At 43.1% G+C, this 17,225-nt stretch overlaps 1 protein-coding gene across 2 annotated transcripts in view; it reads right to left on the bottom strand.

The window, feature by feature from the left end:
- phf2 (PHD finger protein 2) overlaps nucleotides 1–17,225 on the bottom strand; it is a 105,005-nt gene extending 87,780 nt beyond the window's left edge. Inside the window, exon 1 of one of the 2 annotated variants that reach the window (XM_079683305.1) lies at nucleotides 16,843–17,225. In XM_079683305.1, coding sequence (XP_079539431.1) covers nucleotides 16,843–16,940 — 98 coding nt within the window. In that variant the 5' untranslated portion in view covers nucleotides 16,941–17,225. The remainder of the gene's footprint in view (nucleotides 1–16,842) is intronic. The other variant, XM_079683304.1, reaches the window with a different exon arrangement.

Genomic DNA, 17,225 nt, shown 5'->3' on the forward strand with positions numbered 1-17,225 from the left:
TTAAAAGGGTTTGTAATTTAAATGTTTAAGAGACATGGGTATTGCATTAAAAACATGACGATAATAACTTGTAGAATTAACCCATCGCAGCTATTATGAACCAGCATTTGGGCGTAATATTTAACCCAATTCATGGTATAATTTACCCAGGGCTGTAATTAATTTGGATTAAATGTATAACCCATCTGCTGGGTTAAAATACACAACCCATTTCGTTGGGTCAAATTAACTACTGCTGGGTTGGTCCAACATTGATCCTGGCGTTGGGTTAAAAAACGACCCAAATGGGGTTGTTTTTAACCCAGCATTATTTAGTGTGTATACCTTAATTTACGCTTCTGTAGTACGACGGTTTCGTTTGCCAAAAAATAACAGATCTACAAGCTAACACCGTGTCTCGACCGCACCGCAATGACCTCATTGCTTGCTTGAAGGTCTGTGGTGTTGATCACACGCTCCCAAAGTCCCCGCCCCCTTTCTTCTTGGCAGCGAGGGAAACGACACTGTTGGCAGTCTGCACACACAGCAATAATGGACGGAGATTCAGATGTAAAATAATTAGTCCCCAAAAAGAGCTCTACGTCTGTGGTATGGAACTATTTTGGATTTTACACATAAGGCACGGACCAAACAAACGTAATTTGCAAAATTTGCACAAAAGAAAATGTGAGAGCGACAGATGCCAACACGTTGGACTTACGAGACCACCTCAAACGCAAGCACCAGAAAAAGTATGCAGAGTCTGTAAGAGTGCAAGGTCCCCCGCGTGTGAATGCACAAACTACCGCGGCGACTGCACAAGTACGACCAAAACAAACCACCATAACGCAGGCATTTGATAAAGGGGCTCCTTATGAAAAAACTAGCAAACGGTGGAAAGACATAACTGACGCGGTGGCGTTTTATGTGGCCAAGGATATGCATCCAATAAAGAGCGTGGAAAACAAAGGTTTTGTGAGGCTGATGAAAACAGTTGACCCACGGTACCAGGTGCCCAGTCGAAAATATCTTTCTACAAAGGCCATTCCAAATGCACTGAATGCCGAGAGAAGGTACAACAGGAAATTCAGAACGGACAGTTTTTTTGCTACAACCAGTGATTTATGGTCTAGCCGCACGTTAGAACCGTGTAGGAGTCTGACCATTAATTTCATTCACAAGTGGAAGCTGCAAAATGCATGTCTCCAAACGATATACTTCCCAGTCGGGATGGGTATCGTTAGGATTTTATCGATACCGGTACCGGTACTGCTTATCGGTATCGGTATTTTTCGATACTCTTATCGATACTTTTCAATAATTTGGTGTTAATAAACTAAAAAAAGACAAGGCGATGTGCCTGCAAGACTGCACCGAGGTAAACAAAACATATTACCCGTGCGCAGCAACTAACCTGCCTGTGAGCCTTCGCTCAGGTCACATTTACACACGGCGCGGCTGAAGCCCGCTAGCACTAATAGCACTAGCAGTATCGCTGCACCGTTTTAGATTCAATTAGTGTCTCGGTTGCAAATGCTTCATTAAGTTGCTTGTGTCACCCCCTTTACAAGCAACTAATTGAGTACATAGATTGCACTTTGCACTATCGCCAATACATTTTTTTAAAGTGCACCCAGACCTTGGATCGCTTCGCTCTGTCCGCCATGCCTGCGGGAGTCTCACAACAATAATAAGAGCGCTGTTGAGAGATGAGGAGTGGCATTTACAGTGGCCAATCAGAGGGGTCTCAAACCGGATACATCACACGGGATGAGGGTTCCCAACCAACCAGAATGGTTTAAAGTTAAACTAAGGAAGTAGACGTAACAGACATACCGATAGCAGCACCGTTTGTCCAGCGGCTTAACGGTATACTGATACCGTCCAACCAGGTACCGGTATTGACTTCGTACCGGTTCTCTGTACCCATCCCTACTTCCCAGTAGACCATACAGGGGAACTAATCGCACATGGCCTAAGGGACTTACTTCAAGGCTGGGGACTGAAAGAGGAGAACATGATCCTGCATGACCACAGAGTGGAGTCAACATGGATAAAGCTTTGGATCTTAACGCCTGGACTCGCCTGCAGCGCTTTGGTCACAGACTTCACCTGGCCATCGGTGAGTGAAACAAGTAGAATTTTGCCACTGTCTTTCATTCAGATAAGGTCGGGAGTTTATTCATAATAATACTTTTATATTAATATTAGGGCTGTCAGTCGATTAAAATATTTAATCGCGATTAATCGCATGATTGTCCATAGTTAATCGCGATTAATCGCACATTTTTTATCTGTTCTAAATGTACCTTGTTTTTAATACTCTTATCAACATGTGGACAAATATGCTTTATGCCGATGTTTATTATCATTTTAACAATGAGAAATATTCTCATGAATATTAAACATGACAACCTCTGAACATTACAAATATTCGCCTCAATTCAACCTGGAACCTCTCTCATACAATAATACACTACAAAGTGTGTGTGTGTGTGCGTGCGTGCGTGCGTGTGTGTGATGGATCGTTGGAGCTATGTGCAACTCAAGGCATATGCTCGAATGGGAGCTGCCTGGACGCTGCAATCATGTTGCACTATCCAAGCTGAGTTTGCTGACTTTTCGTACAATGTCCCACTGTCTGGCTACCTGCAAAAGTTAAGTGCTCGGCGCAGTTGTCGGTGAAATGTCGCTCCTCTGTTTTCATTTAAACAGCTCCTTATATCCGTTAGCGCAGCTAGCTAGCACCAGATGCTAACAACAACAATACACGTATGGTCTCTCTCTCGCTCGCTCGGGCCACACATACACACACCCTCCCGGTCCACCCGATGGCCAGTCGGTGCCTGCCGGTGAGCATGGAAGTATGGTCTGCCGCAAGCAGACGGCAGGAGCGGGGCTGTCAGCATCAGCTTGTAGATGTTATTTTAAACTCGATGCGCTCTGAAACTACGGGGCGGCCGAGGACAAAAAATACCCATGCGTTAATCGCGTTAAAATAATTAGTGCCGTTAAAAAAAAATTGCGTTTACCGTTGGTGTGTGTGTGTGTGTGTGTGTGTGTGTGTGTGTGTGTGTGTGTGTGTGTGTGTGTGTGTGTGTGTGTGTGTGTGTGTGTGTGTGTGTGTGTGTGTGTGTATGTGTGTGTGTGTGTGTGTGTGTGTGCGCATAATGCATTTCAATATATAAAAATCCATATCTACAAAACAAGAACAAATATATTACAATTAAAAATATAAATAGTTTAATGAAAATGTGAATCAAAATGTATTGTGTGATTAACCAATTAAGTCCTATTTAAAAATATTTAGTAGTGATAATAAATAGTGCATTCTACAAGCTAGGCCAAACTGTCCCTATTTTGCATTGCTGTGCAAAATAGTTGGCAGAGGTTAAACCAGATTAATAAATCTTCATCTACTATTTCTTAGAAAAAAGTGCCAAAGACCCTCGTGTTGATCGCACAGTGTCCATCTTGAAGAAAATGGTCAGTACATTCTCCTTCAGCTGGAAAAAAAAGAGGGAGTTGGCTAGGCTTCAAACAGAGATGAGGCTACCTCCACACAAACTCATCACCGACTCACCAACTCGATGGGGTTCCAAACTCGCCATGATTGAGAGTGTTGGAACAGGAAAAGGCCATTTCTGAGATCCTTAAGGCTGACAAGAAGACAAGGAGTTTGGTCCCTGGATACTAGGCCTGGGCGGTATGACGGTATTACGGTATACCAGGGTATTTCGAAATACCGTCGGTATGATTTTCAATACCGTGACGTCACAGACTGTGCGCCAAATTACAGATGCGTTTCATTCTATTACACTGACACGGAGTCTTGACAGGGACGACATTGGTTGTAATGCACAGCACGCGCCAGCAGAGGGCAGGGGAAGGCAGTCCGTCTTTTCCGCTCTCAGAGCTCAGCACAGAGCTGAGCTGAGCAAGATGGCGGCAGCATTTGCCGGCCCCAAACTCGGAGACATGGTGAAAAAGAAAAATGCCTCTGCGCCTGTTTGGGACTATTTTGCTTTTACTCCCAATGAAAAAGGTGAGCCAGTCAACCCCGACGAAGCTGTGTGTACTATTTGCCATAAGACAGTTGCAGCAAAAGAGAGTAACACGTCAAACCTCCATTCACACCTCAAAGTGCATCAGCCAATAACTGCTGGGAAACTGAAGACATCCTCAAAGAGCAACGTTACCGCAGCCAAGTCCACGAGTCAACCAACCATATAGGGTGCTTTTGCTAAATCAACAAAGTACAAAAAAGATAGCCAAAAATGGAAAACGTGCACGGAGGCAGTAACAAGATATATAGCAAAAGATATGGTATCCTTTCGTACCGTAGAGAAAAGTGCTTTCCGTGATATGGTCAAAACGTTGGATCCTCAATATGAATTGCCCGGAAGAAAATATTTCTCTCAAAAAGCCATACCCAGCCTGCACAATAAAGTTTGGGAAGAAGTTAAATCGCTTGTGATGGAGGCCGGCAACTATGCTTTAACAACCGATATGTGGTCATCACAAAACATGGTACCCTACATGTCTTTGACAGCGCACTTCATAACATCTGACTGGGAACTGGGATCAAAATGCCTTCAGACCAGCTTTTTCCCAGAAAACCATACAGCCGATAACATCAGTGAAGCCCTCCGCGATGCACTCACAGATTGGGGTTTAGATGCCAATAAACTGTCGGCAATAACCACCGACAACGCAGCAAATATCGCAGCTGCAATAACGAAAAACCTTAAGTGGCCGTGGCTTAATTGTTTTGGGCACAACCTTAACCTGGCCGTAACAAATGCACTGGCAGACCAGAAACATAAGACTGAGAGGGCATTTGGAGTATGCCGAACCATCATAGCCGCCTTCTCCCACAGATGGCCACGAAAGAGGGAACTAAAAAAAAAGCAGCAAGAGTTGGGACTACCTGAGCATAGTCTCATAACGGTAAGCTTGGCAAATCATTATTCTATCCAAATTATAGGCTATCCTGTCCTTTGCTTAGGTTAGGTTAATAAGGATATGTAATGTTTGTGGTGCACAATAATGAAGAGATGGTGGTTTTATATCAGAACGTTTACTGAGTGTAGTTCAAGGTCACATTACACAACACAACTGTCAACTGTCAAACCTGCTCGTAACCTAGGCTACTGCCTGTGACGTGATGGCGTCACTGCCTAGTACAGTAGTTTGGATTACTACAGGATACACCTTTAATTATTAGTTATTAATAATTATAATTTATAGCTTACATGCTTGCTTGCTTGCTGTAACTATGCATGCTTCTGTTATTAGCTTATATTATTAGGCTATTATTATTATTATTTTAGGCCATTATTAATACTATATTTCCATGTGCAGGACTGCCCTACTCGCTGGGGTTCGAAGCAAAAAATGATTAGTCGGATCATTGAGCAAGCTCGAGCCATTCGACAGGTGCTGGCAGATGACAGACGGGCATCAATCCACCTGACATGGCAAGACGTTGATGTCCTTAAAGCGGTCAACGAGGGACTAGAACCAGTGAGCACATTCACAGATGCGCTGTCGGGTGATGCGTATGTGACCAGCTCATCCATCCTCCCCATTCTCCAACTCCTAAAGGAGGACATTCTGGCTCCATCGGAAAGTGATGTGGAGTTAACCGCTCAGCTGAAGTCGGGGATGTTGGCAAAGTTGGAGGCCAAATATGCCAATGACTCTGTGCAAAAACTGCTGCGAAACTGCACCTTTGTAGACCCCCGCTACCGTGAATATTACAGCAATTTGGATGAGACAAAAAGGGAGATTGAGACGGAGATGATAGTGCTGGGAAGGCAGACGAGTCAAGTTAAAATCAGAGTGGAGGAAGGAGAGAGCACGTTTGCGCAACAAGATGCGGGAGAAGAGCAGCCGGCCAAGAAGAAGAAAGCAACGCTGGCCAGTCTGCTGGCAAGGAGAGCGGTTGCAGCGAGACCAGTCCTCACTGTAGTGGAGCGAGCACACGCAGAGCTGGTTGTATACACACAGGAGGACGCAATCGATACGGGGGAAAACCCGCTTCAGTGGTGGAAAGTAAATGAGACACGCTTCCCGTTGCTTTCCATGGTGGCCCGCAAATACCTCTGCATATGTGCGTCAAGTGCAGCGTCTGAGCGTATTTTCAGCACCGCAGGGAACACGGTGACACCACAACGCGCACAAATAAAGCCAGACAAAGTTAATATGCTTGTCTTTTTAGCAAGGAACCTAGATTGAGGTCCGCGAGATAGATGCGCCAAATGTGAATTTGATTTGCCTTTTCATATTCGGCTACAACCCATATGCCTGCTTGTAGGCTTACATTTTTTGTTATTCAGCCTTTTTATCAGGCGGCTGCCGACGGGCCAAGTTAAGCTGTCCTCATAGCCTAAATTATTCCCAGCCTAGTTTATTCCCCTTATTTTCATTCTCCGTTGAGAACATTTATGCCATTGATTTATTTTTTTTAATATTAGGCTACAAACCGCCCTATTTATAGGCTAAGGGGATTTCATTTTTAATTCGGGCCTAAGTTTAAGTTATTCAGCCTTTTTATTTGTATAATTAGGCGGGCCCTATTTTTCTATCTTGCTTGTTCAGCCAAAAGTGCCATTTGTACTATTTTGCCCTTATTAATAGGCAAGTAATTTTCATTCTACGTTGAGAACATTTGAACATGTGTTTGCATGTGTGTAAATAAAGTTATCTGAAACATATAGAAGTTGCAACTGTGTTTTAATTGATCGAAACATTTGAAGAATTTATTACAACGGGGAAAAAATTTAAATGAAACGAATTTATTACAACAGGGATGATTTAAGAACTATATTATGTACACTGTGCATTAGCCTACCATATACGATATGGCATATCCAATATCTTTTTTTTTAATTCTTTATGTATGATGATATATTGTTAACTTAGCTCACAATGGAAACAACGTCGGACATCTACACAAACGCGTCCTGTATCCGATCTCAAAATGTGCCATTTGCACAATGTGTCATGTACACAGCCCTTGTTTTGCAGTTGCGTGCACGTCGCGGCACTTTGCGAGCGTCTACCGGCTCGGGCTGCATTTTACACCGAACATATAATATACCGTTCGAAAAAAAATGTTTTGCCGCCGTTCAAACGCCACCTCACTCAAGTCAACCCAAGTCATACCGTCATATACCGTATACCACGGTATGATGTCAGCAAGGTATGACGGTATGAAAAAAATGATACCGCCCATGCCTACTGGATACATGGAAAAGGATGTGATGGAGTCTGTAGTGAAGGCCCTGGGTCCACTACGGGACTTCACAGATGCACTCTCAGGTGAGGACTTGTGTTTATTTAAATGTTTTATTATTTATATTTTTTAAATTAGAAAAGTGGCAATACAATCAATACAGCTCAATATACCATTTTTTTTTTAAATACAATAACCTGCTATTTGTCCTCTTTTTTTCTTTTCTTTTTAGGTGAGGGCTATGTGAGTGTGTCTTATGTAAAGTCAGTGCTTCACCTGTTCAAAGAACACCTCTTAAAAGCTGATGATGACGACACTGACCTCTCAGGAGAAATGAAGATGACCATTCTCAACTACCTCACTGACAAATACAAGGATCCCAAAACTGATTAACTGCTGGATATGGCTTCACTTGTTGATCCAAGGTTCAAAACAAAGTACATTGACAGTGACAACTTAGAGAAGATACAAGCCAGAGCTGTGTCTGAGCTTGAGTCCTTGCTGACTGTCACTGTACAAGCACAGTGTCCCGCAGCATCTACCTCCATATCAAAGAGCCCTGAGTAGGGATGGGTAACGAGCCCCTGTATTAAACGGGCCCCGGGGCTGAATTATTAAAGACCGTGGTACCGTTAAGCTCCGACGTTATCGGTCTTTTTATCGGTACTGGATGTAAAAAATATGTCGTATGTATTCAGGGTTGGGTTGTAACGGAATACATGTAACGGCGTTACGTAATCAGAATACAAAAATCAAGTAACTGTATTTAGCTCGCGTTACATTTGAAAAACGAGTAATCTGATTACAGTTACTTTCGTAAACCTGAAGTGAATACATCTTGGATTAATTATTGGAATTATTGGTGGAAAGATTTCCTCACAACATTTAATATTCATTATTAAAAGGTACAGCCGAATCATCACAGCGCACAAAAACTTTTACCACCGCAGATGGACCAAAAAAGGGAGCGTTTGAAAAAAAAGGGGCGGGTCCGCTCAGTGAAACAATAACAACGAAACATGGAGGAACAAAAGTCTGCCTTTAAGTCGTGTGTGTGTAGAGGTGTGTGTGGTTAAAAGACATCAGCCTGCGGTCGCCCTTTAGCCTTATGATTCTGAAGGTAAACACAGCGAAGGCGCTGCGTGAAAGGCGCTGCATGAAAGGCGCTGCATGAAAGGCGCTGCATGAAAGGCGCTGCAAGCTCGTCTTCTCAGAGACTGAGTTAACCCTCCCGCTGCCTCCTGGTGCTGCAGAGATTTCATGAAGTGAAGGAGGTTTTCCTTCTATAAAACAGCTGTGGGCAGCAGATACTGTGAGTGTCACTGACATAAATTCATAGATCAAGGCAGACTGGTGCACAGAGTCTCCTGTTTTGCCGATCTGGTGCTTAAACAAATATAGCTCTACACCCCTGGCCGACATGTCCTTAAAATGAAGTCCGAGTTCGACTTTTTAATTCATGTCCTGCCAACCGGGGCTCGACATTAACGACTGCCCGATGGGCCGGGGCCAACTAGTATTTAGCTCGGGCAATGAAGCCTCACCTGCTGGTTGCCCGATCGGGCAATCTATTATGTCAGTATCATGCAGCTCGCGGATCCAGTAATGAGTGACCCGACAGTAAATCTAAACATATCTATAACTAGTTTAGGTAGTTTGGGAGGTAATTAAAATAGCTACGTGTGATATTCTAACCTGAAGTGTGTGTTTTTTCCGCTCACCGCTGCATGTGATCATGCAGAGCTGTGTGTCGACTCGTCAGCAGCAGCTGATCTCTCTCTCCCGTCAGATTAGACTTCACTCGTGTTTATGTCCATATCGATCAGATCCAGGTAGTTCTAGCTAATGATATGACTACCTGCTTATTAAAAGACACCTAAACAATAAGTGTCGCTATGCAACCGGGTGAGGCCACACAGTATAGCGCAGCATTATGCATTAACCGACATGAAAAAATATCTTGAAAAATATCGTGATATTATATTTTTTAATATCGTCCACCCCTACTCACAAGTAAAAAAAACCTCCTTAAAACAACAGTCAAGTGTACAGTCCACTGTCCATACAAAGACCCAGATGCCTCAACAGGCCATATCCAAATCTGTTTTTCAAAGATTTCGAGCAAGGAACACCAACATGTTTGCATTGTCGGGCAAATGCATCTTTGATTGCAAACTGTAGGGAAGGTGGGGGCTCTCCATCTCCAGCTGCCGTGTTTGCTCCCAGCTGGGAACACGGAATGGCGTGGTTGTGTTTCAGATGCAGTTTAAGGTTGGTCGTATTGCTAGCTTTTGTCGCTACCTTTTTAAAAAAAATGCGACACACCGCCCAGCTCATTCAAGTCCGTAGGGTCGCCTCGTTGATTTGGCTTACATCCAAAATATTCCCACACCGGAGTATGTGGTATTAGGTTTTGCAACAACTTCCATTTAACTTAAAATGCCCCTTGAGTAAGTCACACGTTGTCTCCTGCTTGTCTCTATATTATTAATTTGGCTGCTACACGGCGTGCAGCAGTGTTAGATCCTGACCTGGCTGTGCGTGAGCCCCGCCCCTCACAGCGCGCCGGACCGGCAGACACAGCACGCCGGGCTAAAATTCTGGTCACATCCTTATGTAAACAAACACGCATTTAAACGGCAATTTATCTAGCTCAGAAAAGTTATCGAGTCCATATTTATTTATCGTACGATAAGTCAATTTATTGATTATTGCGACAGGCCTACACCAGGCCTACACCAGACCATCCTTCAGTGAAATCCTCAGCCACTCACCCAGCCCCCTTACGGCCCCCACACACGGCGGCGTGCGTTGCCGCTTGGCAGTGGGCGTGTCTTGAGCTTGGGGGGTTTACGCGAGCAACGTGACCAACAACCAATTGCATAAAAGGTTTTACATGTCACACTTTATATGATGAGCATTTATGACATTAATGTCTATGGTGCTATTTTACGCAACATTCCATGTTGGCTAAATACTGTCTATGCCTGCTAGCTCTCCATTCAAAAAAAAGTACACTGGATATAAAATCCCCAAGCAGGCGAAAACCCACCAGTTTCACCCACTGTCTCTGCCACCTCCCTCCATGCCTGGCTCCTTTGTATCCCGGTAGGTAAAGAGGGACGCATCATAAAGCACCGGGTGATTCCCTACCGCCGCGATTATTTTCTCCTCCATTTTTTTACATATAGGAAATGAACTGCGGTATGGCTCTCCCAACATACACGCGTTTTGATTGGCTAGCGCTTGTACTGTCAGATTTGCATACACGGGATATGATTGCCTGACGCTCCGTCAAAGCGTCAAAAGTAGAACATTGCTCTACTCTTGCAGCGAGCACCACGAGAAAAGCTACGCTTTGCTCCCACAATGCAGTTTGGCGAGGCGTGACGTCACCCCATTCAAAGTGAATGGGCAGAAGCGTTGAAGCGGCAACGCACGCCGCCGTGTGTAGGGGCCGTTACTGTGTATCCGTCACTGATTGGACGGCGCAGTGCATGCACTGATCTGATGCTTCTTAACATGAGAGCAGTCTAACGGCCCCTACACACGGCGGCGTGCGTTGTCGCTTGCCGGCGGGGGGTGCTGAAACTCGACCAACAACCAATCAGATGAATCTCCCGCCCCAGACACACAAGCACGCAGTTTGATTGGCTAGAGCTTGTACTGGCATATGATTCGATTGGCTGACGCCTCCGTCGAGGCGGCAAAAGTAGAACATTGCTCTACTTTTGCAGCGAGCACCGCGAGAGAAGCTACGCTTTGCTCCCACAATGCAGTTCGGCGAATCGTGACGTCACCCCATTCAAAGTGAATGGGCAGAAGCGTTGAAGCGGCAACGCAAGCCGCCGTGTGTAGGGGCCGTAAGGGTGCATTCACACCTAATAGTCCGCTCTCTGGTGCGCACCAGATGACAGTTTGTTACATTGTTTCATTTTTCAGAAGGTTCGGTTTGCACGGGCATAACTCAAACGGACTATAAACTTTAAACACAAGTCATGTGCACGGAAATGCTGTTCAACCATTGGTCAGACATTAAGGGGGTAAACACGCAAATCCCGGCAATTTCTACCGGATCCTCCGCCATGGAGCATCGGCACTTTCGGCAGGTTATTCTCATGCTGCTGTTAATCTGGAGATCAACAGACACTAGCGGCCTGCGCATATGACTATATAATCAGACAACGTCCGTTAAAAAACATTATAACACATATAATGAGAGACGTTCTGCAGGAAGGAGGGGCGTTTCACCGACGACAGGTGTTCTTACTTTTATGTAGTTCAACACTTCATTCTGCTTCACTCTTTAACTAAACAACCGCGGATGTCTTGAAAGACTCTTTCGCTAAAGATTTTGAAGATATCCGCGTTCTTGTGACACGTAAATACTACGCTTCCTATGTTTTGGTGCGGACTGCGTTCACAACGACCCAAATGAACCGCACCAAGCGGCTAAACACACCAGGGTTCGATTCAACCGGACTATACAAGGCAGGTGTGAACGCACCCTAACATTCAAGTGAATATAACAGATTAAAAGGTAATCACTCCTCATTTTATACTGTTATTTTAGTTATTAATGTATCATCTAGTTGAAAATATGTGATATAACTGAACAAAAATAATATTATTCATTTATTGGGAACATTTTCTCATGATCTCCAATTTATTTTTGTTATGAACACAATTAAATTAAAGAGAGACGAATTTAATGTCTGTCAGCAGGAACAGCTTTTTCGTACATATCCACACTAACAAAGTGTGCAATCCGGGGAATGTTAATCAAACTGAGTTTTGTTAGATAACATCTCTTTTTCTTCTCTCAATTATGTTCTTTCTTTTGAGCACTCTTTGTTCGTTTATACATTTTAAGAACTCCTCAAGCCCATCTCCAACTCTTTCACAACAAACAAATGCAAGTCTTTCCTTTCATTTTTTTATTCCAAAATTGACACAATACACAAACAACTGGCCGCCTGCTCCTCCATCACCACAACTGTATCTCAACCCAAACCCCCACACCTCTAAGCCACTCACTTTCATCCTTCCGAGAAATCACAGCAACCAATCCTTCCTCATCCTGTCCCCTCGACCCTATCCCCACCTACCTTTTCAGGACCTGCCTCCCTTCACCCTCCCCAATCATTACCGACATAATCAACTCCTCCCTGTCCACTGGGATTGTAACCTCTTCCCTCAAGCTTGCTGCTTACTTAAAAAAAATAGGACTCAACCCTGACATTCCCTACAACTTCCAGCCCATCTCCAACATCCGTTTTCTGTCCAGAATCCTGGTGAAACTGAAATCTCATCTCATCTCAACCTTTACGAACCCTTTCAATTGGGCTTCTGTTCCAAACACAGCACAGCAACTGCACTTACAAAAATCACAAATGATATAATTCTCAGCAGATGCAGTGTTTCAACCAACCTCAGTCAGGGTTTGTTTTAATTTGAATTTTGCTTTTACACTATCACAATAGTAGCCATTTCAGGCATATATTTATAAATACATGCATATATTTCTGGCGTGCCCTTTTAAAACAATCCCGATGATTATTTTTAAGCTTTTATGTATGTTTTATCTCTTACCTGTGTGTGTGCGTGTTATGAATGTGTGTGTGTAAACTAAGCTGTGAGGTGGGTGGGTCTGATAAAGTAAGTTGTAAATGTTTTTATTGTGATGCAAATGTAATCTACTGGTTTAATCTAGGTGTATATAATATCCAGTGTTTCCCCTATATACATTCAGCTGCTACGGGGCGCCAGCCAGGTACCAAAAAAATTAAATTAAATTAAAATAATAAGTGGCGCTCGCGTTTGACGCGAGTTTGACCTTTCCTTCTGGCAGAATCTAAACAACACATCAGCCCCATTGAACACAACCTAGTCATGCCAGCCTATACAGCACACGGGGGGCAGAGTTTTACAGGTTGTGTGTTGCAACTTGCATATATTTATTGCACTTGACGCACACACACTCATGGCGTTATTTCCACTGGGGACAGAAAAACATGTCCCCCCACTTTTCGAAATCCCGTTTGTGTCCCCTCACTTTACAAATATGTTTATTATTATTTTTAACGCAAGCCTTCATCGCCACAGAGGAGCACACAGCCTCTGTGAGTGAGCGAGACAGAGAGAGAGAGCTAGAGAGAGCACACCTTTATCTATTTAATATAGATAAAGTAAGAAATCCTTCCAATGTGTACTATAGGACAGTAAAAAAACAAAAAGTTTAAAAGGGGAGTGATTAGTAAAATATGCATAAATAAAAAGAAAGAATACTAACAACGTAACATAAGAATAAACAAGTGTAAATGATTTGTTATTGGTTGTGATCATATTCTAAAGATGTTAGGATTATTGAAAAGTATACAGCTCTCTTTCATCTGAGTGTTGAGAGCTGTATCCATCAATTCATTTTGTGCTCAAAGTGCACCAGATTGATGCATTTCACTTAAAATAATCTTCCCGGGGGAACATGCCCCCGGACCCCCCTAGAGGATGTGAGGTCCACCCCCAAATAAAGCAGGTTAAAATAATTAAATTGCATTCATTTTATTTTTGATTGTTTGTTATGTGGATTTGTAGTATTTGTGTTACTGTATGTTCAATAAAGGTGTATATTGCTAAATCTCCAAGATTTAGCAAAATACACCTTTTGAGGCCTAGTACATACAGTGGCAATGACTTGATACATTGCCACTGTATACTAGGCCTCAAGAGCCTTTTTTGTGCTGGCAGACACATAGAAACATATTGGTGGAGCGAACTTCGCACGCGCACTCAAAAATTAAACGCGGTCCGTGCTCACATTTTGCTGGGCCTGCGTGCTTTAGCACCGCTGCTATGACTCCATCCTAGGGGAAACACTGATATCCAATTAGTTCTGTGCAAATGGAGAATATAGGCTATTTTAAGAAGTTCCCCAACTAGTTTACCAATCACTGTCCTAGTACAATCTTTTTATTTTGATCAATCAGGGCGCCGACTGTCACACAGAAACAACACAGTAATAAATAATATTAGAGTTTTTTCTAGTCATCAATTTAATCTTAGAGAATTTAATTGTATAATTAAATTTGTATTATTTATTTTTTTAACTTATTTTCAGATTTTGTGATTCATTTTGCTATGATATTATTATTAAGCATATGAAATTGAATCGTTTTATAATATCTATTAAATCTAAGTTTTTATTCGGATTTATTGTAAAGAAGCTGACATAGTGGAGAGCAGACTGTCATCCACAAAAGAATAACAAGGTGGTTGATTTTGTTCATATTCTTAAAAGATGTAAAGGAGAAGAGACACAGTACTGCCTCCTTCTTATTTAGTTTAGTTTAACTATTTAACCCAGAACACATCGCACACAAATCAAAATGAAAGACGGGTTCAGATCAAAACCTTAAGCCCCCTGGTGCACGCAACTCTTATTAATCTTCCCATAATGTTGAGACAAAACATAAGCAAAATGTACGTATGAGTACCCAGTCCAGAGAAAGTGCCTATTTAGAAACTGATAAGCAGAACCTTACTTTCAACCATAATTCGTTTTCTGAAAAATCTAATGCAGTAACACAGGTTTTGACTATAAATGTTCAAACACAAAAGGCGACTAATGCAAATTACATATTTCCTCATCCAAAATAGAAGATATAACAACCTTATTGCAATTGCTCCTTAATGCCAAAATGCTGAAAACGTGGCATACTAAAATGTAGCATTTGGTGAAGGTAAACCATTTGTGATATGATCAAAATGTAATTTGGAAGAAACATAAATAAAGCTGTTGTTTGAAGCATCTTTAACTTCTTAACAAACAAAAAGCAGAATGCAAACTGGTATAGAGCAGTGTATCAAAGTACATTGGAATATTTGTGTGTTTGTTTGTTTTAGTATGCTTAAATTGGTATGGATAATCGTGGACGTTCGGTGAAACTGGTACTGACCACTACATTTCTGATATGATGACAACCCTAGCATGTCACCTCCTCTTGTGACATGCATGTGCCAAACATCAAAAAGCATCGTCCAACAAAGTGCTACTCTTTGCCACATTTGTTGTATGTGGAGTATTTATTAGGTAGATGAGACCCCCCAGGGTTCATTATGGTTCAATGCTTCTGGGTTTGTTGATGTCATCGGTGACACTTTGTCTCTGTATTACATCACATGACCTGTGCTGAACATGAACCACGCTGAAAAGGAATGATACAATAACATATAACATTCAGCGACTATCTCTGAACTGAGATCCACACATTCAGTTCCTTTAAGAACAATATGTTAGTGCAGTAAGGATAACTTTGTTTGTCTTCATTTTAAACGTAGCCTACACAGCTATTATAGTTATAGGTATTTTAAGTTAAATAACCTCATTTAGTTTGATGCTACTGAATGATTTTTTATATTTTTTATTTTAAGCAGGGATGTAAGGGAATATATTTTTAACACACTTTCCTTTTGCTTCCTATTGATCATGTGTTGTAAACCTCTCAGACTTGAACTCTTCTGTAATAACAGCATCAAGCTGATGTGGGAACATTTGTAGAAGGGTCTTCTTTATCATACTGCTTGTTTGGCTTTGCTGATGCATGAGTGGAGGTCATGGCTCATTCCCAGCTTTTAACTCCACACTTCTTAATGTGATAAAGCTATACAGTACAACCAAGCAGCCAGGGGGAGCATTAAAGGGTTAACATTCAGGCGCGTAAATACTGTCCTCTGATCTGAAGAGGATTGTTCACCTAACGAAGCACGATTAACACCTGATGTCTCTCCAAAAACACTAGCAGAGGACCGCCGAAAGGCAACAAACATACAGCGGCAGCAGGGCATAAAGCCCGGCGATACGTGCATCATTACAGCCCGCTGACACAGGCTTCAGCGCGGGCTACTGTATTTCACGAAAGTGATGAGCCTGTTTCATCACAGTAAAACAAAACAGTCATTATTTGCAGCTCGAAATAGCGTAACTGTGTCAATACTGCTTACTGGACGATAATAACTGAGCCTGTCTGTTCCCGCTGGAGCTCAGGGCTCCAGTCCGGGCTATTGTCAGCCATAGCTTCTGCCGCCTGGCAGGAAGGCAGCAGAGGCTCGGTTCAGGCTCGGGTCGTGATTTCCATCCTTGTTCTGTATAATTCCTCGGTGAAAGCTCGCACAGACCAACGGTTACACAAAATAAAAGCAAAGTATTGGCATGAAAGCGGCTATTAAGAGGGGGAATGGGGGACAAATGAGCAACGAGTGTGCCGAGGCTCCCCTCGCTGCCTCTACCGCCCGCTCGCTTGCTCTCTAACCCGGGAGGGTTCGTGTAGGCTATGCGGGATGTCAAATACACACAAAGTGCAGATAATAGACGAAGCACACAGCGACAGAGCTTTATAACCCAACGGAACTTTTAATAAGGGAATCTAATTTGCGAAAAAATGTCACAGCCCGGTCTGCCTATATTTAACTCCGCCTTCCCCTTCTTCTCCAGCGGCCTCTCTTCAGATGTACACGGCCGAGCGAGAGCCACAAAGCTGTCAAACGCGCCGAGAGCTCGCCATTTTTGTTTGTTTCCAGCAAATGCAACCCGCCACAAAAACACAACGTGAGCAATGTGGGCTTACCTGCCGTGGAACCAGTCCTTGCAAGCATCGCACTCGATCATAAACTGGGTCACGTCGTAAGGTAATCTGCAGATGCAATATACTGCTACAGTCGCCATGTTCAATTCACAACTACGTCGGGATAGACTGGGGGGGCTGCAGGAGGAACAACGTCCTGCAAACAATATGATCCAATATGATGTCCCCCAGAAAAAAAGCCAGGGGCAGAGCCGCCGGTCGGACACATGAACCTAAACGCACCACTCCATCACAACACGGCCGGGGGCTGGAAACGACGGAGGCTTGTGTAGAAGGCTTTCCTCAATGCATTTATCATCATTATTATTATTTGTATTATTACTATGTGCATGCCCCCTGGTGACTGCGCGGCACCGAGGCGCTCA

Source organism: Notothenia rossii (genome assembly GCF_949606895.1).
Source record: "Notothenia rossii genome assembly, chromosome: 5".
Taxonomy (NCBI): domain Eukaryota; kingdom Metazoa; phylum Chordata; class Actinopteri; order Perciformes; family Nototheniidae; genus Notothenia; species Notothenia rossii.